This window comes from Ammodytes marinus (genome assembly GCF_949987685.1).
Source record: "Ammodytes marinus genome assembly, chromosome: 1".
Taxonomy (NCBI): Eukaryota; Metazoa; Chordata; class Actinopteri; order Uranoscopiformes; family Ammodytidae; genus Ammodytes; species Ammodytes marinus.
The window spans coordinates 3,903,754-3,931,392 of NC_137230.1; the positions used below are offsets into that span (position 1 = coordinate 3,903,754).

General features: G+C 40.5%; 2 protein-coding genes across 3 annotated transcripts in view; both read right to left on the reverse strand.

Moving 5' to 3' along the window:
• The window catches only part of lrrk1 (leucine-rich repeat kinase 1), a 97,138-nt gene extending 75,666 nt beyond the window's left edge, over positions 1 to 21,472 (reverse strand). For both annotated transcript variants that reach the window (XM_080029176.1, XM_080029177.1), the window contains exons 1-8: positions 21,388 to 21,472; positions 19,875 to 19,997; positions 9,333 to 9,526; positions 8,314 to 8,488; positions 6,048 to 6,227; positions 4,499 to 4,632; positions 3,124 to 3,350; positions 1,344 to 1,471 (exon numbers count right to left, since the gene is read on the reverse strand). In XM_080029176.1, the coding sequence (XP_079885302.1) occupies positions 1,344 to 1,471; positions 3,124 to 3,350; positions 4,499 to 4,632; positions 6,048 to 6,227; positions 8,314 to 8,488; positions 9,333 to 9,526; positions 19,875 to 19,971 (1,135 nt within the window). In that variant the 5' untranslated portion in view covers positions 19,972 to 19,997; positions 21,388 to 21,472. The remainder of the gene's footprint in view (positions 1 to 1,343; positions 1,472 to 3,123; positions 3,351 to 4,498; positions 4,633 to 6,047; positions 6,228 to 8,313; positions 8,489 to 9,332; positions 9,527 to 19,874; positions 19,998 to 21,387) is intronic.
• Positions 21,473 to 22,965: 1,493 nt separating this feature from the next.
• Positions 22,966 to 27,639, reverse strand: part of aldh1a3 (aldehyde dehydrogenase 1 family, member A3) — a 29,758-nt gene continuing 25,084 nt past the window's right edge. Inside the window, exons 11-13 of the mRNA XM_080030382.1 lie at positions 26,279 to 26,436; positions 25,890 to 25,964; positions 22,966 to 25,682 (exon numbers count right to left, since the gene is read on the reverse strand). Coding sequence (XP_079886508.1) covers positions 25,613 to 25,682; positions 25,890 to 25,964; positions 26,279 to 26,436 — 303 coding nt within the window. The 3' untranslated portion in view covers positions 22,966 to 25,612. The remainder of the gene's footprint in view (positions 25,683 to 25,889; positions 25,965 to 26,278; positions 26,437 to 27,639) is intronic.

A 27,639-nucleotide genomic window follows, 5' to 3' on the forward strand; every position in this document is an offset into this window, starting at 1 on the left:
TTATACTAGACAATATAGTGCCGGGGCTTTATCTACCCGTTCTCTCTATGCGTATAGATGGCACGCTTTTACGCGCTGGGATTAGTAATTAAGATGGGGCTCTCGCGCCCCCCATTCAGACCTGTTGATACGGTCAAGTTGAAATTTCTATCCTTGAAGGCGGGGCAGCATTATTAGGCTATTTGCCCTGTCCACATTGTGGCCAGTCCGTGTGTTGTTGGCATATTAAGAGAGGACTGGTACAGCATCATTCTGATCAGCTGTTTGTTACAGTGATGGGTGTCAGAAGGCTTAAACCCAGGGGCGTTTCTTTTCTGTATAATAGGTGCGAGGACTCACTTGGCTGCAGCCCTTGTGACAGCACTGATACTAGGGCCGTGAGAATAGAGCTTTAGCTGAGCATATGACTGGGTTAAAGCCAGCCCACTCACACATACAAGGTCCGTATTTTGAGGAGTCGTGTGTGATGAAACGGAAAGTAACGAGTAACGGTATTGCATTACTTTCGGCATGGAGTGACGAGTAAAGTAATAATATTACTTTGAAAAGAGTATTGAGTAATATATGACTTTTTTTGAGTAACGTTCCCACCAGTTGTCAGGCTGTGTCAGACACAAGCTGTATCCCATTACAGAGACCGCATCCTTGGAAGGACGCGGTCTCGCAGTCTATGAAGGCCATAGCCTGTGAAGGCCGATTCCAAGGCCGATTCCAAGGCCAACGAGTGTTGTTAAATGAGACGGTCTCCACAGGTCTCCGTTTCGCTCTGTTTACGCGCATTTCCGGTTTGCGTAACAAGCCGTTACCTTGCGTGACGACTCGCCGCTCCTGTGCTGCCTAGCAACCCTGATTGCTGCCAACGGAAACAGCCTTGTCAACGGAGGAAAAAATAAAAAGAAGTTGCCTACCAGACGAAAAGAAAAAAAAGTACAAGAAAAAAAGAAAGGAAGATAAAAGTTAAGAAGATGGAGCAACACGTTGCCGTTTTGTTATTTTTTATTTTATTTTATGCCATCTCTGAAAAAAACGCAATGAATCTTGGGATATGTTGGGCTGCGAAGGATACATCTGATGCAGCCTTCAAAACCGTGAAACGAAGGCTGCATTTCTCAGCCGCATATGAGGAGCCTTGCAAATGGAACAACCTTTGTGCGCCGCTATGACGCAATCGGTCTTCAAATGCAGCCGTCGTAGACCGCAACCCCTGTATTGAGATTCACCCATAGTCAACAGCAATGTATGATAACATGGTGCTGATTTTTCCAAAAGCCCACAAAAGGCCCATCATGAGCCGTGAGAACCATACAATAGTTCTATAGTGAATGAGCTGAATTGATACATACCAGTGGGGATGTCAAACAGGGCGGAGAGCTGGTTCTTTGCAGCAGACAGTCTCTGGATGTGGGTGAGATGGAGCAGTCCAGGAGGCAGGCTGCTCAGCTGGTTGTGAGAGAGGTTGACCTGTAGTAAACTGAAGCACAGAACAGAGAGGCTGAGAGGGAGACAGCTGACAAACCAATCTTTATGGGACACGCACCTACTCCTTAGCCTGGTTCTACCAGACCATCGTACTTCATTTAATTTGTACAGAAGGTCTGGAACTGCTCAATTGACAAACGTTCACTCACTTAGAGGCGGGTGTCTGTTCAGGTTTAAAATGATTGGATCTGCCCAGTGCCACTACGGATCTGCCAACCAATTGCACAACGTTTGGTCGTGATGTATGTCTTGTGCCGGGACTGGCCGGAAACCAACAAAACTCAGCAAAGCTTGTTCTTGCTCCGGCTTTAATTTATCGATATTCGGCAGTGTTGCCACAACAGGCTGAATAGCTTCTCTCGTATCCTTATCCATTGTCTTCCTGTGACTACGACTGAAACTGGCGCACAACCTCGAAGTCATTGTTCTCAGCCACTCCCTCTGTTCGCTGATTGGACCGGCAGAAATCTGTTCGAGCAGGAACCCATGAATACGCCGCAGCCCCAGACTGACTACTGAAGGGAAAATGAAATTTGACCGGAAGTAGGTAGGCGGGCGGAGCCAGATAACTATCATACAAGAAGCCTTTAGGACTCAGGTGAACAGGGTTTGCCTTCCACTTGTGTATACTAAACGTGTCTGTGGAGAAGCCTTTAATGAGCAAATACTGTCCATACATGTCATATTCCAATATTTCGAGATGCTGGATTTTTGAGCTCTCAATATGTAAGCTGTAATCACTGAAATTAAAACAAAAGAAAATGTATTCACATTCGGTATAATGAATCTAGAATATATGAATGTTTCACTTTTGAATGAACTTTTCCATGATATTCAAAACCTGTAGGCTATAGGATGACCACATATTCTGCGAGGTGACTTCTCTCTGGTTGGTCAGAATCTCCACACAGGGAAAACTCCCAAAAGTTAAAAAAAAAAAAAAAAAAAAAAAAAAAGGAAAAGAAGAGCAGACTTCTGTTCTGTTCAAGAGAAAGAAGATAGCTACAATGCCAACATTCTAAATGGAGGGACGACTAGGCCGTTGTCCTCGGCTCTAGTAATCGTTTATTACATTTTTAACATGTATTACTTTAAGCCGATGATAGTTTCAAAATAAGCACAGTTCCGGCAGAACCAAACCAAACGAGGCAGGGCTATAAGCGCTCTTAAACACTGACATTTTGACACATAAGCTTGTATGCAGTTGCAGATGTAGAGCATCCCTGCGTTCTAATCTCCATACTATCTACTATTTAGTATGGTAGAAAAAAGATTTAGGATGTTCCGATTCTTATTGCCAAATTTAGTATGGTTAGAAATACCCGGATGTCTACTACATCCGGCCGATATTTTTAGTGTTGAAATCAGCATCCTATTTGGGCGATTCTGACCCATAATTCAGTGCACACCGGAAGTGAAGCCACATCGATGGATGGAGCCTCAATATGAAAACAAACAGGGATGCGACGGATATAAAAGCAAGAGGCAAGATCAATGCGCAATGTTAGGATGAAATAAATAAGTAAAAGTATGTCCCAAGTGTAGCATACGGCATCCTAACTAGATTATTTTTATGGTCAGATGCAGTATGTAGAATAGAAAAAAGAAAGAGTATGCGATTTGGAACGCAGGGCCAGTGTGTACCTGGAGCAGATGACCTCCTGGGAGCTGTCGGCAGCAGGCAGCTCTTTGAGCAGGTTAGCAGACAGATCCAGGGTCTGCAGTCGGAGCAGGCCCCAGGGCACCACAGAGGGCAGGGCACACAGGCTGTTAGAGGACAGGTCCAGGTGGGTGATACGAGAGGACACGTCCATGAACCAATCCAGCTCCAACCAGGGCAGCTGGAGGTTACTCCAACACACACTCACAGCCTGCACACACGCACACACACACACACACACACACACACACACACACACACACACACACACACACACACAAGTCAAGTTTGTTCAATTTCTGCATTATGTGCCAGACATACAGAGGAATGGAACATACGTTTCTCTCTGACCCACGGTGCAATAAGTACAAAATGATCAAGTATTATAATTAATATTCACATTAAATAACTTCTAGTATGGCAAAACAAAACAGCATAGAAAAGTAAATCAATTGAAAATGTGCAATATGAAGAAGATTATTGACAATATGTGAAATAAACAGCAACTTAAAGAAATTGTACAATATAAGGGCAGAAACATGTGCAGACTGAGTATAAATATAAATAGATCAATGTAAGTGATTTAAGTGGGAACAGTGGCGTCGTTAGACCTGGGAGTCCGGGCTACAGTCCCACATGTTTAATAGCGCCGCCGGATATCTCCATTTAAAAAATATATATATTTTCACTTTTTTTTCCCCCCACTTTTTTTTTTTTTTTAAATACAACATTTTGAATAATAAAATAAGGCCCCGGAATGGCACTCGCTATTCATGAAAACAAGCCTATTTCCAAGGCAGTCATGTATTATTTAGATCAGTCTGTCCAGTTTCTGCCCCAGCAATGGAAAAGACAGCTACGTACAGGGTCTGAGCTTTCACCAAAGCGACCATCTCAGTGAGGAAAGTTATGAACGGGCTAATTTGCAAAGGAATCGTACAGTATATTTGTCAAGTCCACATGGAGTTTCAGGAAAATGTCAGTATTAATGTTGCACTCTGCATCCAATCAGCCGGCATTTTGAGAACTGAAATATTATATTATAATTATTATTATAACCATTCAGTTCTGCACCCGATTGATGCATTTAACTACCTGAATTGCTAAATGTTCTCCCGGGGGGCATGCACCCGTACCCCCGTAGATTACTTTTTGCGCTGGGCTAAGCTCCCAATGTTTCAACCTCTGGGTGGGAAAATGTATAAGGAAAAGCGTGAAAGGGCAGGACAACCAAGAAGAGAGCTGTGAACAATATAGTTTACCCAGTCCTACCTCTACATTTTCTAGATTTTTAAATATAAAATCCAGATGAACCATGGTTCACAGTGATTGTTTTAGAATAAGGTTGTTGAACAGCACCTGTGTCTCTGTGCTGGAGCCCTCCTGTAGTCTGAGCCGGAGCAGGTGTTTGCTGAAGGCCGGATGGTCCATCAGGGTGTAGGAGGAGAACCCTGCTCCGCTCTGCAGCAGGAAGCCAGCTATCTCCTCATTACCTGCAACACAACACACACTACTGACTCCATCCTTCACTCTTAACTAGGGCTGGGCTTAAAATACCATACAGCATCGTGATATCTGTATCGTATCGTATGCTCCAAAAATCGATATTTTGAAAAAAGAAGATTAAAGTTTTAAAACAGGTTGAAACTACACCTCCGCTCCTATAGATGTTGCAGTAAGGGTTTTTAAAATTTAATTTTTGAATGAAATTGTTTTAAATCAATTGGTCCGCCTAGTTATTAATAATAGAAGGCCATTTGATTTATTAAGATCACCCATAGCATACACAGCAACTTGTAATACATCTCTTTTACATTTTCAGGGAATTATATGTGGAATATCTCAATATATCACAATATACATCATATTGTAATGTAGCGGGGGTTTTTTTGTCCAAAGGATGATCAGACATATCTACGTGGTTCTGAGTTTTGATCAGATTTCGATAAAAACAACATCAAAGATTCCTTCAGAAGCCTCCAAACAAACCAACCATTATCTTGGTCAATTGACCAATTTACTTCTCAGCAACAACACAAATTGTCCACATCTGTTACACAGTCTTTATTTTCAGGACAATACGTTGAATACCTTTTGAAGGAACTATAGAAATAATGTTTGTTTGGGTTGAGTTTTTTCATCTGTAATCGCAATCTGCCCAGTTTCTAGCACCGTATCCACAAAAGAATTTGCACCAAATATAAGCCAGCGCTAACACACCCACATGCTTTGTGAAAATGGACGTAGGGCAAAGCAATTCATCTAAAATGAATCGAGAACTGACATTCTTTCAGACTCTGTAATCCACTTAAACTATCGATTATTTCGATTTGAGCCCTGTCCAAACTCCTCTTTTGTTACTCTTAGTCAGCAGAGATTTATTGAATCTTCTTTATATGACATTTATATTTAAAATATTCGTTTACTAGAGATTTAAGTTATTTTCACATGGAAATATTTAAAAGATTTGCAAGAAATGCAAGTTATATATTCTACTGTTTTAGGGAACTTTATTTTTTCTTCCAAAAATGTGACATTTTCATTTCAAGCAAAGCTTTGATTTCAGTTTGAAATATTTAATAAATAACCATAAATAGTTCATCAGTGTATTTCCTTCATTTTATTTTGTCACAAAGTTAAGATATGTACTTTTTCATTAGATAAAATACCCCAGCTATAATAGTTGAGAATGTTTACAGCACAAACCTTGTCACTGAACTATGAGGGCAAAAAAACTAAATAATGGTAATCGAGGTAAAATGTCGATTTGAGGTCAAATCGCCCAGTCCTAAGACGCTTTATTTTTTAAAATCTTTTCACAGGTTTAGTGGCCTGCAAGAGCAGTGCAATCCTTTAGTGGATTGGGCCCAATGTCTAGTGTATTCATGTGTGTGTGTCCACTGCCTACCTGCCCGTGCAGCTGCATACAATGGCAGCCCAGTGATGACCGCAAACTCCTGGCTGTGGAAGGCACAGTCCCTAGCATCAGCCTCATAGCCCTGGACCAGCAGGCGCACCACCTCCAGGTGACCCTGCTCACAGGATGTGGCCAGCATCCAGTTGAGCAGCTCTCTCCTCAGACAGGGACCTGAGAGGGGAGTGAGACATCAGCATCAGAACAACCACACAGACTGCACTGCAGAGATGACCAACACGGCAAGAGTCTTAAAGTTGGACAGATTATTTAAATTAAGTTTTTTTTTTTATTAAAAGGAATTAGAGGGGGGCGCCCTTAGCTCAGTTGGTAGGGCGTCCCCCCCATGGGCCTCGGCCAGCAGCGGACCCGGGTTCAATTCCAGCCCGCGGTCGTTCTCTGCATGTCACTCCCCTCTCTGCCCCATTTCAACTCTGTCTCTACACTATCAATAAAGCATAAAAATGCCAAAAGAAAATATCTTAAAAAAAAGAAAAAAGGAATTAGAGCATTCCATTACGGCAGTATCAGTAGCATCATTACATATGTCATATGTCATTAATAAATACATGTTTATTAAGAAAATAAAAGGTCAGGCCTGCTCGATATACAGTGTCGTGCGAAAGTTTGTGAACCCCTTGAGCCTTTTGGAATTTTATTTATTTTAACCATTATTAATACATTTTTTTCAATACCAGTATTTTTTATATGAAATAACAGATGTTTGTTTATCAATTCAACATTTTTCTTTTCCAGAAATCAATTGTTAAAATAGATAAAACAAATTATTTGACAAATGTTGTATGTGCAAAAGTTTGTGAACCCTAAGCTGCATTGCTTAAATCGAGCAAGGTAAACACAATCAGGTGGGCCAAAATGATTGATGAAATAGACCAATGTAATGAGAGATCTTGAGGGAAGAAATTGCGCGGCACTAGATAAAACAAAGATAAAACCAGGTCAGTTTAGGCCCACCAAACTGAACCCATACAGGTCAGACATGCTCAAAGGGGAAACAATCTCAGGGGATCTCAGGAATAGAGTTGTGATGTTGCACATTTGTCTGGGGACAGCTATACATTCGTATAAAAAAGTTTGAGCTCCATCGGCCCACCGTGAGGCAAATCATCTACAAATGGAGAGCTTTAAGAGTGACTTAACATCTGCCTAGAAGTGGACTTCCTTCAAAAATATCTTCAAGCACCACAAGAAAAGGGATTTTTCAGGTAAAAGCCAACCCACACATTACATCTGGAGATTTGCAGACCATTTTCCATCACCATTCTTCACTTGGGAGAAGGTTCTGTTGGTGGTAGGCAGAGTTGCGTTTTTCCCCAAACATGGTGGTTTTGGTTATGACCAAACAGATAAATTTTGGACTAATCTGTCCACAGAATAAGACTTCAGGTATCTCCAGGTGCTCTCTGGCAAAGCTGTGACAAGCAGTTGTGTTCTTTTTTGAGAGCAGAGGCTTCTTCAGCAACCCTCCCTTGAAAGCCATGTTGACTGAGTTTTCTTCTTATTGTGGAACCATGCACATCTGTCCCAGATGTTGCAAGAGAGGTCTGCAAATCACTAGATGTAATGTGTGGCTTGGCTTTTAACTAAAAAAATACTTTTCTTGTGGCGCTTGAAGATATTTTTTAAGGAAGTCTACTTCTAGGCAGATGTTTAGTCACTCTTAAAGCTCTCCATTTGTAGATGATTTGCCTCACGGTGGACCGATTGAGCTCAAACTTTTTTTGAATTAATTTATAGCTGTCCCCAGACAAATGTGCAGCATCACAACTCTATTCCTGAGATCTTCTGAGATTTTTTCCCCTTTGAGCATGTCTGACCTGTATGGGTTCAGTTTGGTGGGCCTAAACTGACTTGGTTTTATCTTTGTTTTATCTAGTGCCGCCCAATTTCTTCCCTAAAGATCTCTCATTACATTGGTCTATTTCATCAATCATTTTGGCCCACCTGATTGTGTTCACCTGCTCGATTTAAGCAATGCAGCTTAGGGTTCACAAACTTTTGCACATACAACATTTGTCAAATAATTTGTTTTATCTATTTTAACAATTGATTTCTGGAAAAGAAAAATGTTGAATTGATAAACAAACATCTGTTATTTCATATAAAAAATACTGGTATTGATAAAAATGAATTAATAATGGTTAACATAAATAAAATTCCAAAAGGCTCAAGGGGTTCACAAACTTTCGCACGACACTGTATAGTATAGTAAATGTTGTGGCGTTTATTCCACTCCTACCAGGAATAGAGTCCAGCAGCTCTTTGACCAGGCTGGTGTGGCCGTGGTATGCTGCCAGGATGGCTGGGTTACTGTTGGACAGCTCCTGCTGGGGCACAGTGACACGGGCTTCTTTCAGGAGGTAACACACACTCTGCAGGTCATCGTGCTGAGTGGCCACACACAGGAGACAGACCTACACACACACGCAAACACACACACACACACACACACAAAAACACACACAATGAGAAAATCAATATTGGTGACTAGCAGGGATAGGAATTATTCACAAGAGATCCTCCTGATCAAGCTTTTGTTTTTGCCTGTGATGTTGATCCAGGTAATACAATACTGTTATGGTATAGCCTAGATGCAACTTTATTTTCACTGCATACTACACATTCAACCCTTGAACAGGCATGGATCATTTGCAAGGATATATAGGCTATATATATTAGGACTGTTTTTTAACATGGCTCACTATCAAGTTAGATTAGCGGCTAAACTTCTAAAGGGTCGTGCTGTTATTTCTTCTTGTTCAAACTTTATTCACAAAGAGATGTAGTAGGAAAACAACATCTTCTGTACGAGGACGGCACTGTTCATGCTTGTTTCTTTAACGCTGCCAGTTTGGTCCAAGATGATGGAAAAAATGCCCTTGATCTGTTATAGCATCGCATTGCTAGATGTCCTATTTTTATGTCTCAAGTTGAGACATAAAAATATAAAAAATATTATTGCTTATGGTAAAGTCTTGGTAAGGTTTTCTTTCTGCTTTCCTATACTGTACCTTATTTTTTTTTGGGGGGGGGGGGGTCACAATGCCAAGTTCAGGAACTACATCTTTAAATCACCAATGTCATGCCAGTCATGCAACAGATTAATACAAAGATAAATATGCTTCTTTGGGGGGGGGAAATGTAAGACCCTAGTTTCCATCATGCATACCACTTTAATGTTACAGTGACGCACATAGCCCCAACCGGTGGTGCTTTTGAAAAATGAACCATCTTGTGTGTATTTCTGGTTGTACCTACCCCATCAATTGGAGGCATCCCCGTGCTGCTGCTCTGCCCGAGGCAGGCTTGTTGGATCAGCGCCCTGGCAGTCTCCTCCTCTCTCTCTTCATACGCTGCCTGGATGTTCTCCAGAGTGGGAGACATAACCAGAGCAGAGCCGGGCCCTGGATCCTCCGCTAAAGATGCCTTGGCCCCCATGTCTGTCTCAGGGCCTGACAGCACAGACACAGAGGGGAAAATATTCAGACAGTGGGTTAAAAAGAGTACCTGTGAGGAGGAATGGCACGAGGCTGTTGTTAGCATGCTGCAGGTGGAAACACACCGTGTTACTGTGTAGTCCTCTGTTAACAGCAGCATACTGTATGCCTAGAACTAGGTCACCCAATTAAAGAACGCTCTCGGTCTCATAACAAGAACTCTCACACAGCTAAGTGGATTAGTGCACACTGTGAAAGAGAGTAATAGCCTACGGAGGCAGGTGGAATAAACGCTTGACACTGAATTCATGGAACACACAAATTTAAAAAATCGAAAAAGGCAAACACTACTGATAGATGAGATGCACAAATGAGGCAAATGGGACAGTCTTGAAGTATTAAGGCTTCAAACGTGTGTAGTGAATGCTTCCATTTTTTTGAGGATTCAAGTGTAAAATAGAATTAGTACATCAGTGCAATGGGCAAGTGATACACAATAAAACAATGTGCAATATGGATTAACCGGATCGATGTGACTTCAACTATTTATTTATTTATCTATTTATTTATTTTATTCATTTATTTATTTATTTAATTATTTCAGGACAATGCACATTGATAAACATAGTCATTCCAACATGTAAATGTGCCAGATTGTAGCCCAGGGGCTAATTTCCATCTGTTGTCCATAGGCAGGTGGATGTTACAGTAAAAGCAATACAAAAGATATACAATAAATACATAACATGAAAAGGTTCTATAAAAAGCAAGGACAAACATAAGTATTGGTTAAAAAGGAAATACAATTCAATAGAAAGTGGGCCGATACAGTGCAGTGTTATATGTGGTTACATGTTTGGTTATCAGTAAGCCATGTCTTTATTTTGCGCTTAACCCATTGATGACGGCTGCTGCGCGATGCCACATTGGCTCTCCTGCCTGATGCTGCGTCGCGCAGCATTATTACTTTATCTAATTTTCATGGCATTCCCAGCATAGAATGCACTGTCATTGGTTCAAATACACATGAGCTGGGTTTTGTTGATTTTTTTAAGACCACGTGACCAGCCAAAAGTTGTGTGGTTTGCCGAAAATCATGTCAATCAAAAAAATAAATAAAAATAAAATAAAACAAAATAATAAAAAAAATACGCCAGCTATGTCGGCGACAGAACAGTTAGTGGCGTTTGGTGCGCAGAATCAAGGTCTACTATAGACTACTGACGAAAATCACACAACACATTGCATCTATTTATTAACAATATTTAATAATTTTCTAATTCATCTCATTTTGACGATTTTTAGAAATATTTGTTGGTTTGTAAGCGCTAAGGGAGCACGTTTAAATAAAACCTGTGAACCTTAACTTTTAAATGTATTTTATTTCATGTTTCTATGTGCTACACAGGCTTAGATATTAAGGTTTTGGTAGACTTGACAATTCGTACTATTTTTTCAGAAAACCCTCAGGCATTAAGGACATGCATCCTAGATTGCCATAGTCATCAATGGGTTAAAAGAGGCCAGTGTGGGACATGCCCTTATAGTTGGAGGTAGTGTGTTCCATAATGCAGTACCGGTAACGGAAAGGGTGTTATGGCTAAAAGCAGTTTTCCTGAAAGGAATCTCACAGTCCCTGTTTGCAACAGCTCTGGTGATCCGAGTCTGTTTGTACCTAATAAACTCTAGCAGTGGTGGTGGCGCCAGGTATACTATATGTATATAAAAATATACTATTACTGCTAATACAACACACACAATTGATGTTAAAAGGAATACATCATTCAAATAAAATACAGCTCGATTTAGGGTCAAGATTTTGAACAAAAGCATCAGAAGCAGCATCTGTCATCGGTTTCCCAGGATAACTACACACATTAGAGCAAGAAGCAGCGATGAATGGGCCCTCACACCCCCGTGCAAGTTCCATCAATGATGAACAATGTGTTCACATGTATTATATTATTTCCTGTATGGAGTTTGCAGTGCTGGGGATGACATAGTGGAAATTGTGTCAACATTTGATCAAGTAAGCATTCCCTGGTTTTAACTAGACATTTCATGAAAACTGAAAGTTGAATGAACAACTTAAATATAGCTTACAGTGTGTGTCATGTACATTCAATTATGTGGGATTAAGTGTACATTTGTATTTTTTCAAGAGTGGCGTTGCATGAAATGTACATTTAGGTGCATAGTTAAAGTGCATTTTAAACTGTAAAACTATGATACTGTACTGACACAGTTTGCAGTGCGTGCTTCTCTTTGTTTTGTCAGATTGGCCAAATCATCTACTTATGTTGACTGACGTTTCTTCTTGTCGACTATGACTTCCAGTGCTTCCTGAGAAAACAAACGATTTGCTGTGTAGGCAGTGTGTGCTACTGAAAAAGTTATGATTATGAATAAATAATGTTATATACTAAATAATATATACTACTTTTGTTAAGCTGAGTTAGTACTCCCACAGCTGATTGGCATCTGTGTTCCCTGTGTATGTGATGTATTCTAGCAGTTTATAAGCTCAGGTTTCTGTATAAAAGTTATTTTTACTAAAGGTCTGTGCTCCCATCCCCAAGCCCCCGAGGGAGCCCATCCACACGCGGCAGACATAGCTACATTTACTGTTTTAATTGCATTTCCAATGAATTATCTAGATCACATGTGTCAAACTCAAGGCTAAATTAATTAATTAAAATGTGTTAATTACACATTACTGGATGCAACCCAATGTTGTGTTCCTAAATTGGCCCTCAGCTATCAAAAGTTTGAGAACCCCTGTTTTTTGAGCAATGGATAGCGTTGTTTGTTGACATGTTGAAAACTCTACAGAAGCATATCTAATTAGCCTTTATAACCTAATTGGTTTGTGCCCCACCAGTTACAGTATGTAAAAATGGCAGTGGTTGAGATTCTCCAGCCCACCAACTGCGCACGGCAAATTATGATCTCACCATATGCATGAGCCAATCAACCTCTGCAGGCCAAAGGTAGAAATCCAACTGCACTTTCATTTGTGCACAACGGATATCAGGGCTCTTGCTGAGGAGATCTCACAGCTGCCATTTTGCTATGGCCAAGGGTTAGGGATACTTGTTAATGTGAAAAATATATCAAACAATAAGTGGTAAAGGACCTAACGTTATTCCATCTAAAAACTAAATGTGCAGAAATAGCTCTGATGAAGACAGTAGAAACTCATTAGCTGCTAATGTTAGCCGCTAATGTTGCAATGACAACCAGCTACACAGAGGCGCTGCAGTGCTATCATGGATCTCTTTTTTTAATGGAAAACCACATCCAGATAAGCACCCCCAGTACCAAAAGTGAGTAGAGTACAGTAGAGCCAGAACTGTGTAGTGGAAAAGCTCCATTAATCAGACACTGCAAGCGTATCTTGGTTTTGAACTGTAAAAAAAGTGTGAAAACCAATGTTCTTGGTAAATAAAATAAAATCTCAGTTTGTTACTCAAGCTGAACTCACGCACAAATATCTAATAAAACTGCCCTCACAATGCTGGGGCATTTGGACCTCACAGTCCAAACAATAAGTCAGACTATAAGTCAGGTTATTTATGTTAATGTTTGTCAGGGAGTGTATTTATTTCTGCAGCAAACACTTCTGTTTCCTCTTTCAGCTGTGGCTGTGCCTACTTCCTACAATGGGTTCTCTATGAATAATTAAAATGGATTGAGTCTGACTGGGCTGCTGAGGTTATATGAGAAAGCCCAAGAGAGTAAAACCATTAGACCCCAAATGCCTCCCATCCACCATCAGTACTCCCCTATCAGAGCCTTAAAGGACCAAGCTACTGAAGCTAATATAAGACATCGATAGTGATGGGGCTTTCGAAATCTCCTACACTGTTGATTTTTCCCCTTTACTTCTCATCTTAATTAGTGATCAAAGGAAAAATACAGTCCTGACAAACAATAGTGGAGACTAAACACACCAGTGTGTTCAGCATGGGATGTGATTAGAAAGGAGCTAAGGAAAGACGAGGAGGAGCATTTATCCGAGACAAATGAGAGACTTGAATGCAGGATCATGTTACAGAAGGTCCAGGCCAGGGACATAAAGACATTACATTACATTACATTACATAACATAGAGACATAAAGCACTCCAGTGGAAAACCAATGTACCAGTTAGAGATGTACAAATCTCTAACTGCCACACATTTACAATGGGAGACCGGTCTGGACTGCAGGCTAGCAAGTACCCGGGCTTATGTTACTAAGCCTTGCTGTTGAAACATGTACAGAATTTGGCTTGTCATGCCTGGATGGCAGCATATGTTGCTCCAAAACCTGTATGTACGTTTCAGCAGTAATTGTGCCCTCAAACATGTACAAGTTACCCCGTCATTGGCACTAACACTTCCCCATTCCATCATAGATGCTGGCTTTTGAATGCTGCACTGGTAACAATCTGGTTGGTTGCCTTTTAAGGCAAGAGGATACAAAGTCCATGCTTTCCTTCATCTTTTTGAAATGTGAACTCGTCAGACCACAGCACACTGTTTCACTTTGCATCAGTCCATCTCAGAGAGGACTGCAGAAAATCTGGATGAAGTCGATATGTCTTTTTGGCTTTGCACATTAGTGTTAATATGCATCTGGGGCCGGTTTCCCGAAGCCTTCTTAGAGCCTTCTTAACGCTACGTCATTCGTAACCCCTACGTAGAGTTCCTACTTAACATTTCGCCTGTTTCCCGAAACGTTCTTTGCTACGAATCTCTTTCGTACGTCATACGTTGGTAAGGTTGGTCTGGAGCGCCCTCAGAGCCTTCTTAGCTCTACCATAGGGATGTTTCAGCTCTCATTTGTGTCATTTAACTAATAAATCTGACTGTATTTCATATCAAACGGACACAGCGATGACTGTATTAAATAACAAACTGTTAAAAACGATCCAACTGTATTGTATATCACGTATATTTAAAGTAGGCTATTTGATATTTTAGCAGAATACCATTCACAAAGTGTTCAAACTATATGAACAAGTACTTTTTAGTCATCTAACTGACTTGCATTAACTAAATGGATGCGATGTCCGTCAATATGAAAATACTTTATACGTGATACACTATAGCCTGCAGTCGGATCGTTTTTATCAGTTTGATATTTAATACAGTCATTGCTGTGTCCCTTTGATATGAAATACAGTCAGATGTATAAGTTTAATGACACAAGTGAAAGTCCCTGCGATCGCTGTGGCATCGCCAGAGATACAGACCCCCACATATCCTTCCGTTAAAGCACCATGCACCATGCGTAAAACGGACACAAGTGACATCCCTGTTGCGCATGGAACTGCCACACATTCATGAAGAAAATAATTGCTGGAAACAATCTTAATCTTAATCTCCTCCGCTGTTTCTATATTTTCTATATATTTTTTAAAATCAGTATAGGCTATGGTAGTATGTTGTCTCCGGGGCTGCAGCTGGATACTATTGAGAACCTCCGAACTGTGTTCCACACGGCTCGTCTGGCTCAGCTGACAGCAGCCGGGCAGAGTTTGTCGGATCCTCTGGCTCAAAACATGTAAACATGTGAAAAAAATGATTAATAATCAATTAAAGTTTACCTTAAAATAAGTCTGCCATGTTAATGTTTATTGTATTTAGGATTTTAGCTCATTTGGACGCTGTTTTGGCCGTCTGTTTTTATTGATATAGGCTATTGGCGATATTATATCTACTTTCAGTTTCCTTACTGACCCACCACGAAACGTGATTAGTGTTCTTAAAGATACTTAGATTATAAAACAAGAGGTCCAAAACACAGATGATGGTTAAACAAACTAATTTATGACTTTATATTACACTAGAAATGCACGGGTAGATTTGATTACGCAGCATATAAAGAGAACGCTGGCGCTTCTAGTGTTAAATACATGTTTCTGCCTTGAAGGATTTCTAGCAATCTTTTATTCGCACTGCAATACGTTTTATAATATAGCCTAGTGTTGTCATGCAGCTGCGCATGAAATGAGCAGGAAATGGAAAATCGAACTCTGAGCAATCAATTTCAGCAGTGTACGAACGACGTAAGGAGTGCTTCTCCTAAGAGACCGTTCGGGAACCACGACTACAGAGGTAAACAACTTTGGTAAGTCATAACGTAGGAGTCTTCGTAGCTCGCTAAGAGAGGACGTTATCGGGAAACCAGCCCCTGTACAGTAAGGAACTGTGTATTAATTTGTTCCCTTTGGGAAGGGAATTTCCACCTTGATCCTTGAACTGTTTCACTTTCCCTCTGTGAGGTTCTGGACCACAAGAAGGAACCAGCTTCACATCAACTGTGGACATTATGCATCACAATCACTTGCAAGCCAAACAACATCAGTTGTCACACTCAACCAGCAATGGACGAAGAAGTATTCAGAACATTCACTTTGGTAAAAGCATTAATACAACAATGTAAAAAATAGCATGTCCTGTAGTGGTTCAAAGTAAGAGGGAAGCTGTCCACCACACCACAGGCTTCCTCATTTTATGAAACAACATGAAACACTGCTGTTAAAGAGAGGATGCCCTCAGATCTGTAAAGGGATGTGTTTGGTTAACATTAATACAAATGAGAGGAACTGACTACAAATCAAGCACACATTTTTCAGCTTACAAATGGTGTGCTGCGAGTAATGCTTCAGGACAGACTTACAAAGCTACTGTATCCTTGGCTACAACCTGGTCTGTTCATGCACACGATGAGATTTTAGTAAGTGCATATAAGCCACTTAAAGAAACAATATCATATAGGTTGTGTTGGGATCAAATTTCGCTAACAGCGGCAGCTGCAAAGTTGCAAAAGCGCAGCAGATGCAGCCGTAATGTCTCCTAAATATATTTTCGTACTTACTGTACCTTTAGCATAGCCAGTGGACAAATTCAAGTACCTGTGTCTCTTCCATTTGAGATGTGAAATATATCATTTGAGGTGTGGAAAAATATCAGCAGCCACGTGACTTGCAACATTCTACAGTATACAAGTCCTCATATCCACCACTTTAATCTGCATAGTGCAATCTCTAGGGCTCAGTCAGCCTATAAAACATGTGCAGCATATAAACAAGGCTCCAGTCAGCATGTGGTTTCTCTCTCCTACTAACCTGCTCATACGCAGGCAGCCAACCCTCCTCTTCCTCCCGCCTCAAAGATCACATCTACAGCCGTGCGCTTTCTTTCCATGGCTTTTGCCTTTAGCTTTTGCTGTGTGGCTTCTTACCCAGCATCCTCAGCTACACTCTATAATCTGCCTGCTCCCTAACCCTGAGACAGGCGGAGGAGAGAGGGACAGGATGTGGAGGCAGGGAGAAAGGGATAAGGAGAGAGAGAGATGGTGGAAGAGGAGGAGGGGTAGCAAGGAGAGACAGCGGGGGATGATGCCCTTTTTTTGCTACACACACACACACACACACACACACACACACACACACACACACACACACCACTGCAATCCCTGACTGAACTTTAAAAAAATACTGTCTAGAGGTCGGGACAGGTTTTAGGTTAAACAAACATAATACTTTTTTTTTTTTTTTTTTTTGCAGCGACAAATAAATCATTTTCTAACCTAGATATATACAGTTTATAGCACACAGTATCTGATACACACTTCAGTTATTCCTGAAGGGGGCGGTACCTCACCAAAAGTTGCCATGCAACAAAAAACAAGAAAAAGAACAAAAGAACACCACCACAAGTGGGCCTACAAGAATGAGAACAACGCAATTTCAAAATACAAAGGCCAAGAATCAAATACAGAAGATGCTTAATTCATTGAGTGGCCCCCTGTATTGGCCGATAATCACATCAGGCAAATGGATTGAAAGTAGCTCAAGAGCTGTCGGCGCAGAACAAACTCTAAAGTGTGCGACTTCGAAGGGCGATCGCAAAGAGAAAACATCAAAATTGTGGGTCTGCCCGAGGAGATTGTGAAGGGCTTCCCCCACAGGTTCAAAGTGGACCAGGCTCACCGAATCGGACCGCCTAGCAACGACAGGCCACGTATCATGATCGCTAAAATACACCACGACCCGGTGAAGGAAAAGATAATGCAAATAGTCCGCAACAAGTGTCCATTAAACTACAAGGGACTGCGCATCAGCATCTTCCCAGACCTCACAGCAGACGTGATCAAAGACCACAGAGAGTTTGACAGCACCAGGCAGAGGCTGAGAGAGGCTGGCATCCACCACGGCTTTCTGTTTCCTTCCCGGGCTGATCTCCACACACGGAGGTTTCACTAAAATATTGGACTCATCACAGGAGGCATCAAGCTACATCAGCACACACATCCAAACCACTGCAGCCAGAGCTACGGCTTAACTGACTGAATATGGTTAGAGATAAGGTCTCTCATCTCCAACCAAACTGATTCCTCTTTTACGTTATTAAGGATCAAGGAAGCAGTCAGGTTTAAGACTGCATACTATACTCTTACTGTGTAATTGTTTTGTGTTCTGAGTTGGACTAATGTTATATTTTGAATAGAGTTATGGTCCGACTCCCAGGACGCTGTCATTTTGACTCATTTATACTGTTGCTATTCAAAGCTAACACACATGGGCCCAAAGCGACCCATTGTCTGTGCTGTTAAACTCTGGTGTTTCCCACCAGCACTTTCTTTTGAACCTTTGCCTGTATTCTGTTAGTGTCAGGGGTTTTGACAATATCATTGTAAATTGTTGTAATCGGAGCGACGTAATACTTATAGCTCACTATGTGAGGGTGGTGTGGAACTGAAGTTTAGTGTATAGGTTGAGTAGTTCACTGGGTTGATGTGTAGGCCTAGGCCTTTTGCCCAGCAGTTCCACTATAATGGGCTTTTTAGTTATTCTCCTTTAATTGGGAAAGGGGAAATGGGGAAGGTAGGGGATAGTTATAGTTCATTCTTTTTTACTTGTGTGTGCATTTCTCACAACATTCTGTCAGTTTATAAAGGTTTCATGAGTGGTCCTACTAACAGTTCTAATGGAAACACTGTAACGTTCAACGTTATTGGGCCCCCTCCGAAAAGCTTTTAGTAGCTTATTTGGGGTTCCCCATTTCACGCATCCTAAATTGCCATTAGGTGTATCATGAAATGATTTCTTAACTGTGAGATGATGATGTGTGAATAATCTTAACTAAACTAAATCTGGAAGTCTTAAGCTGTCTGTGAAACGGGGTAAATATGTGTTAGAATCCAAGCACCAGGTGGTTAAAAGCAGAAGGTTTCTCAATGTTTTAATCCCGCTAAAGGGTTTTTTTACTGGGAGTTTTTTCTCAGCCGAGCTATGGGTCTAAGGGCAGGGTGTCGTACTGTATGGAATTTAAAGCCCACTGAGGCAAATGTCTATTTGTAATATACAAATAAAACTGATTTGATTTGATTTGATTTGATTTAGAAGAAGGTCAACCAGCACAAGACATGTCCCAACTTCTGATAGGACAGCAACTTAAAAGACAAAATACAAACAGGTCAACACAACACCTACCTTGTAGCTGGGGGGAAAAAAAGTTGGATAGCCAACCTTCTATAATCTATTCTCTCATGCTACACAGTACTTGTACTTCTTCTACTTTAATCCTTCATCATCTATTATTTGACCACAGTAATCTACTAGTAGAACAAATCCAGATTCCCTTTTTGGCCTAACCCCTAACCCCTGGAAAGAGGGTGTAAAACCCAAAATGTTGCGCTCCGGTGGCTTAGTGGATAGAGCGCGTACCATATTGGCTCCGGCCTTCGTTGCAGTGGTCGCGGGTTCGAATCCGACCCGTGGACCTTTACTGCATGTCATCCCCCCTCTCTGTCTCCCCATTTCAACTCTAATAAAGCTTGAAAATGCCAAAAAATAATCTTTAAAAAAAAAGCGCCATACATAAGCATGTATTATATCACAAAAGAGCATGTTGAAGTGGCCCAAGCGCCTTGGGGTGAATTGAAGATTGGGCCTTAGACACTTTTTTATTTTTTATTTTTTTTAACCTTTATTTATACAGGTAAATCCCATTGAGACCGGAGACTCTTTTTCAAGGGAGACCTGTTTTCCTTTCCCACGTTACCATTCACACACACATTCATACACCGATAGCAGGCTACCCTGTGTTAGGTGAGAGCTGCCTTGGTCATGCATGCATACGGTTAAACATCAACAGCTAAGGCCTGGGGCTCTCAAACAGACATGGTTTCACTTCTCTTTTTGCTAAAATAAAGCAGTGCTGCTGCAAGGCGCTGCACACGTCAATGCGTTACAGTTGGCACCTGCCTGATGTCACTGACACCACAGCAAGTAAAGAAAAGGTTGTGTGTCTGCGCAGCCCCTAACACATAACAGGTTGGATGGATGACATGTAGGGGGGTTACTCACTGCTTTGTTGCTCCATGTTGCTAGGAGTGTCTCCAGAGTCCTGGGGAAGGCCAACAGACCAGTAAGACATCCCTGCTGCTTCCTCACTCAGTTCCATCACACAGAGGAGGTCCAGCTGTCACTCTGCACAAAGACATAGCAGTACAACAGTCAAACAGACTGTGTATCTACAGTCCAAATGGTACTACATTGACATAATAACTATTGTTTAAAAGGTGCACTATGCAGTTTCAGGGGAGGGGATTTTGTTTACATTTGGACTCTGAAGTTAGTTTACAAAACATGTTTTACTCTAGTAAGTGTTAGAATGGAATACATGTATAATAAACACAAACTAAATCATTTGGAGGAACCAGGAACCAAACATAAGACTAGAATATGTTTAGAAAACAAAACTGTGGGCCCTGCTGCTGTAAACAGCGAATGTGAAACAGTAACTTTTCAGAAAAGCTTTCTAACTTCAGACAGTGTTCCAGAGGTCCAATGTTACAGTGAGGAAAGTTTGTTAATTCAGTTATGATAATATATACATTAGAATGAGCTAATGATGCAATCTACGTATCAGATATCAGACTGACAACTCCAATTTAAAAAAACTATGAAAGAAATGTAAATTGTAAGACCATAGCTATTTGATATATATCACTTATTAATATTATAAAAATAGTGGATCGGTGCATCGCTACTTATTTATCTAATAACGTTTTAAAATATTGAAATGGTCTAAGGCTAAATACAAGAAATTGGTTTGAAAATCAGTAGGACAATTCAGTAGGGCTGGGGAATCATTTAAAGTGTCTCATGAGTAAAGTACAATGTTTTACAAATGCCCCAGTGCACAATATCATGAAGTCTGTTTACAAATCTGAAATGTATAATACAGGGTTGAGATGGGGCAGCTAACATAAGGCGGAGGGGCTTACAAAATGAAATCTTCAGTCCAGATTTGCCAGCCAAAATCAATTTAAAAGCACTATATGTCTATATTGCCACATTAAAGGTGGAGTCATTAAATTCTGGAGAATGGTTGTTGACAAAATCTCATAATTTCAAAATCACTGTCTGTCTGTCTATCTGTCTGTCTGTCTGTCTGTCTGTGTTTCAGGACTCGGCATGACAGTAGGCTACATTGTCAGCAAATCCGTTAATTGTCATCAACTAATGCAAAAAACCTTTAATTTCTGATTCAACTCACCAAAAAGCACACTAGTAATTATGGAACCGAGATGTTTTTGAACTCATGTAGGCTATAATTAGAACAATACAGGGGGAACGGTGCTTCCTGAGAATATGAGGGGGGAGGGGGGGGGGGATACTGTATTATACATCACAGTGTACTTTATCCAGAAATAAAGAAAATAAGATTTTTTTTAATAGCATTGGTTTGTTTTGTTCTAACGACAACGTCACGCACCAGCTCCAAACGTGAGCACTTGTAGAGTATAAAGTCACGGCTAAAACAGCGAACATAAAATAATTAGAAATAAGTAACATTTATTATTTGCCAACTCACCCCATGGCAGAGCCGTCCAGTGAACAACAGCGTTAGCAGGTACCATGGACCTACTTTTCGACAACACTGGACTTCCTGATTAAACGATGCCAACTTTCCAATACTGACGAACGCTACGTAAAGTCAGACTCGATAACCAAGGTATTTCCGGTGATCATTTTCAAAATAACGCTCATTTTAAATGAATAAAAAAAATAAAAGCTGGTGGTTACCGTACAAGCCCTTTCAGAGGCTCTGCAATAAACCAAAGCAGGATTGTTCAACAACCATTTAATATGAGAGATTACAGCTCAATTGGGTAAAAATGTTAACTTGAATAGGTAAAATGTTTAACTTGAATAGGTAAAATGTTTAACTTACAGATATTTGGTTTATGATGCAATAGCCTACATAGAAAGTTTTGATATAGAGAGAGACATTGATAGGGTAGGCCTATATTTTAACATATTTGTATTCTGTACTTTTTAAGTAGCCTATATGTCCAACAATTAAAAATAATGTTGTAAGCAGAAATGGTCACGAGTTAAAGATAGAAATTGTGGGTATCAGTGCTGTGGAGCCCGGGAATAGTAGGCACACTTTTTATTCTAGTGAGAATTGCTCATCACCTAAACATCTTTCAGTATAATTGCATTGCCAAGTTGACAAATAGGCCTATATAACTTACTGTAGCCTTGGCAGCTGGTCTAGTTTGGGATGCGCTGGGTTGTTTTGATTTTGTTGCCCTTTTTTCTTTTGCATGCTAGCTGCCTTTTCCTGCTCTATTCTTTCCTTCTCTGGGGTGTCAGTGAGGATACAGCTTGACAATTTATTTCGTTATTGGGTTCCTTTTCTGGCTGCAGCCTTTGGATAAGATGTGACAACCAACCCCCCAAGAAAAAGGGGTTGACCAACCCCAACTTGAATTTCTTGCTAACATCAAGGCCCGCAACCATCTGACAAATAATTAGCTTGCTAACAATCTAAACTATAGTTTACCCTTCACACTTTTTTAGGGTAACAAGTGTTTGATTATAAACCCATTGTGTAAAAGCCTAGAAGAAAAATACTGAGGAGCTAAATATTTTCAATTTGACATGAAAAACACAAACAGTCACCTCAAATTCAGCAGTCTAACTCCAAGGAAGACTATGTAGGTGACCTTTGATCCCAATTCTGGATATTTACATACCAAAATTTCACAGACAGCGCCTTCTAGTTCCGAGATATAATGATTGTGACAATCAACCCGTGTGAGTTGGTTGTCACAATCATTAACCCCGTTCTCCCCTACTTTTGTTGGATTATTTTTTCTTTTCTTTTTTTACAGTAACACATTGCTACAACATTTTCACTAAAAATGTGAATAATATAAATACTGAAATTGCAATTGAAACTACAGTAATAATACTTTAATTCAAATATGAAGTACAGCAATGACAATGATACCGCTCATGAAATGACACAAACCTATATGGCATGCCGGCTGCCACTAGCCTGGCTCCGCCCGCCTAAATGAAATGAAGTACGATGGCTGCCACTAAGTTACCGGTAGATTTACAACAACATTCAGCAACATCAGGTGCAAATGACACAAAGTCAATTTGATTTTTCTTTATTTAGAATTTCTATAAAGCAGGCAGACTTGTTTCCAATGTGTGATAATAAACCACACATATTCAGTATGTTGAAAAAAGAAAGAAAAGTGGACCATGTAATGATAACATTGTTACAGTACTAGAATGTTACTGGCAAGGTAAATGTTACCTTATTTGGGATAGGAAACAGAGTTCCTTCCAGCATTTAAAAGAGTCTCACACCCTGCGTTCCAAATCACATACTTTTTGTTTTTACTACACTACATACAAAAGTACAGAAGAGTTGTAGGGCCAAAGGAGAAAAATAAAATCGGATAAGGAATTTTTTTTTTTCATTATGTCGAGAAATGTCAAGAATAAAGATGAATACTCCAAAATGCTACTGGAATTAGTGGGGCATTTGTGTATTTTAGCATACTGCAATTGATGTGCATGTATTGGGACATCCTAAATCTTTTTCTGGCATACTAAATAGTATGGAAGTATGGGGATTGGAACGCAGGGACAGTCTCACAGTCCCACAGTCATATAAGATCACACCAGGTGAGAATCAGTGCTTGGGTTTAGACAAAGTATATATATTTCAGCTATACTCAACAATTCAATTCAGTTTGGGGATGGGGACAGTGCAAATTATTTAAAAAAAAAACATCATTATACATGGGTTAAAATGCCAGAATAAGCTAAGTGGCTACTTTTCATCCGTAGTCCCCATGGCCTCAATGTTAAAAAAGGTTTTTAAAAATACAAATAAACAAGGAGATAAAGGAAAAAGAAGAGCAACACACGCAGAACAAATCAGGACAGTGAGTGAAGAGATTAGAAAGGACACCGCTGTTGAGAGCAAAAAAAGCAGTAGAATTACAAAAAATAATGGAATACATTTTTACTATGACCTTCCCATATAGTCCCATGAGCAGAAAAGTAATGAACAGATACAACAAGTGATCAATGGAAAATGTAGGCCAAATCCATCATTATTTGATTAATCATTATGGTTTGTGCATTCATGAATCTCATTAAGTTAATTCATCTGTTAAAGGAGTGGACTAGGTGTGCAGTATGTGTCATTAGAACTATCTAGATCATTATTTTGAATCACATACAACCAAAGGAGATATCCCTTCATCTCCTTCCACTGTCTGTCTGTGTAGTCAAAAGCACAATTGAAAGCTGAGTTGGATTGACAGACATAAATAAACAAACTTTTCTAGCAGAAGTCAACATAAAACAAATGAATCTTCTCAAAGTTGAGCTGTGGGTCTGCAGTGGCATCATAAGTGGTGTTTATTATCTACGATTGTCATGGAGATTGATCAGATTCCATCTCCAATAGAATTTCTGTCACTTGCTATGTGCTTGTATACTGTATGTTGAACAGAGAGAGTCAACCTACAGTATCTTAACGCCAGCTTTTCAGGAGAACTCTTGTTGTCAAAATCACTTTTTTTTTTTAAATCAGTGAGCAAACGCCTCACGATCCACAACCTGTCCGTACTGTGTGTGTGCGCTGAAAAAAATCTCCAATGCAGGGAAGAGGATTCTGGCCCATGGTTTATACACAGCCTAGGCTCTGTAAACAGGCATGTTGCTAGCTACGGTGGCCTCCATTTGTTTACAAACCAGTTTACAGAGCCTAGGCTGTGTACTAACACCAGAATTAATTTTTCAGCGTACACACAGTACTGACAGGTAGCAGATCGCGTGGAGATATTCACTGATTTGGACAAAAAGCACTTATTTATTTTTTTACAACAAGCATTCTCCAGAATCACAGACTCCACCTTAAATGCAAGACAAGTTTAAAAACAGGGCAGCAGGTCCAGGGTGGAGTAGTGCACCATACTGAAAGGAAAAGGACTGAACTAGGAACACAGTGTTAGAAAGCAGAGACCCTGGACAACCCAGTGTGAACAGCCCCAACAGACATCAGCTTTTTGGTGAAAACCAGACAAAAACACAGCATCAACTGGGTTACCTTCTCCCTGCCCATACAACACTTACCCTGCGTTCCAATCCCCCATACTTTCTGCTATTTAGTAGGGTCGAAAAAGATTTAGGATGTTCCAATTCTTTGTGGTCAGATTTAGCATGCTTAAAAAATACCTGGATGCGTCTTCTATGTCCGGTGGAGATTTTTTTTATGTTGAATACAGCATGCTATTTGGGCGATTCTAAACCACAATCCAGTGCGCGCTGGAAGTGACGTCACATCGACGGAGCCTCCATATGAAAACATAAGGGGATGTGACGGATATAAAAGCAAGATGCAAGATCAAGGCGCAATGTTATGATGAAATAAATAAGTAAAAGTATGTCCCAATTGCATGCCTATACTGCACACTAACTAGATTCGTTAGATCAACTGTAGTATAAAGAATGGGAAAAAGAAAATAATATGCGATTTGGAACGCAGGGTATGGTCATGTGATGGTGACTGGACCTTCTCCTCGGCGGTCGAGTGAACCCACTGATGAAGGCCACCAGATGGGACCGAAAGCTGCATAAAGTGGGCCAAAACAACACCAATCTGAACAGCACGAGTGCGACTAAAGCCAGAGCAGTGAGTATGTGTGTAGGCTGGAGACAGTTGTGATGATGTGGCCCTGCTGGTGGAATAAGCGCTGGACCTTTTCACAGGTTTCTTCTCACAGGGTTTCACTCAGTTTGATAGTGACTGCTTTCACCTCAGAGTATTCAGCCAGGGCGTACTCTCCACTGAGAGGACACACACACACACACACACACACACACACACACACACACACACACACACACACACACACACACACACACACACACACACACACACACACACACACACACACACAGCAGAGAGAGCACAGGAGGCAGGTTATAGGGGATACACATTGAACAGCAAAGAATTGAAGAATATGAAACAATAAACAGTGATGGTTTTCTTACAGCTCTCGTCCGTTGCCTGACATCTTGTACCCTCCAAATGGAGTCTGGGCATGAAGGGCATTGTAGCAATTGATCCTGACAGAGAGAGAGAGAGAGAGAGAGAGAGAGAGAGAGAGAGAGAGAGAGAGAGAGAGAGAGAAAGCAAGTTTGATTATTTCAGCTCTTATAAATGTACAATGTTCCAACACAATCAAATTCAAATACATTCTCTCTGAATATCCTTCACCTCTCGTCCCCATTTCATCTCTGTCTCTCCAGACTGTCTAATGCATTTTTTTAAAGCAAAAATGCCAATAAATTATCTTAAAAAAAACAGAAAATGTCAATGAGATTTTAATGTAGCCTATGAAGGGATAAATCAAAAGGCCTGGTTGGTTTCGGAGCCTTACCAGACGGTGCCAGTCTCCAGGGCTGCAGACACAGACAGAGCCTTGTCCATACTGCTGGTGAAGACGGCTGACACCAGGCCGTACTGGGAGCTGTTGGCTCTCTCTATCGCCTCCTGCTGGCTCTTAAAGCTGAATATACACTGCACCGGACCAAAGATCTGAGGGGACAGATGTATATAGTACACGCATACCGTTAGCCTCATAGCATAATTGTCTAAATCCTATTTACTCTACTGTACTTTTACTCTACATCTACTCTATTCTACATCTACTTTTCGTTAGCCTGATAGCATAATTGCCTAAGTCATATTTTAAGGGTTATAGAGTAGGTTAAAGTAGATGTAGAGTAGAGTAGATGTAGAATAGAGTAGATGTAGAGTAAAAGTAGACTAGAGTAAATATGATTTAGGCAATTATGCTATGAGGCTAACGATATCAGTAAAGCCCAGTCACATCATGTACAGAGAAGTGAGACACACTGTGCAATCAAATGGTTTTGTTGGCTGACCCCTCTGCTATTCCTATGGATGTATAATGTACATGAATATAAACTGAGAAAGAGAAGAACTGGACAAGCTTAGCTATGAGTTGTAATTGAATTCTCTTTTACCTGTTATAACAAGGTCTGTGTAAATAGGGAAACACACTGCTACTTGACATTTACAGGCGATGACATTGATGGCTAAGGATTGTGTATTTTTTTATTTTGGTGAAATCAATACCACGTGAAATTCAAACATTTGGGAAAAAGTATTCTGGCAAATACGTAGTAAAGTCCTAAAAAATAGGATCATCACTTTGCATGTAAACACAAATAAAGTCTTACCTATTTAAAATCCCTAATAAAGATATAGTGAGCAGCACATATTCTTATTGTGCGGCTTCATCAGTGTAAAAATGTTATAGAGACAAGTTTTGTTGAACCCCAACTGAATCTGATTTGAACTCCTGATGTCCTGATCCTGTAAAAAAAAAAAGAACTGATACCTGGGTTGATCCGGGCCAAACTGCACTGGATTGGGACATCCCTTTAATTCTGCAAGAGCTCACATGATACCCAATACTTTCATCCACAGAACAGACAGACTCGGATCACCAGAGCTGTTGTAAACAGGGACTGTGAGGTTCCTTTTAGAAAAACTGCCTTCAGCCATAATGCACTATCTATTAAAGGTATAGTGCATTATGGAACACAATACCCCCAACTATAAGGGAATGTCCCACTCTGGCCACCTTTAAGAGGGAAGTAAAGGTATGGCTAAGAACTACCCAAAGGTGCAACCACCCCTAAATGTATGCTGTATCTTATTAGTGTGTATGAAACAGTAATTGAATTGCGAGAGCATTTACACACAGGTCAA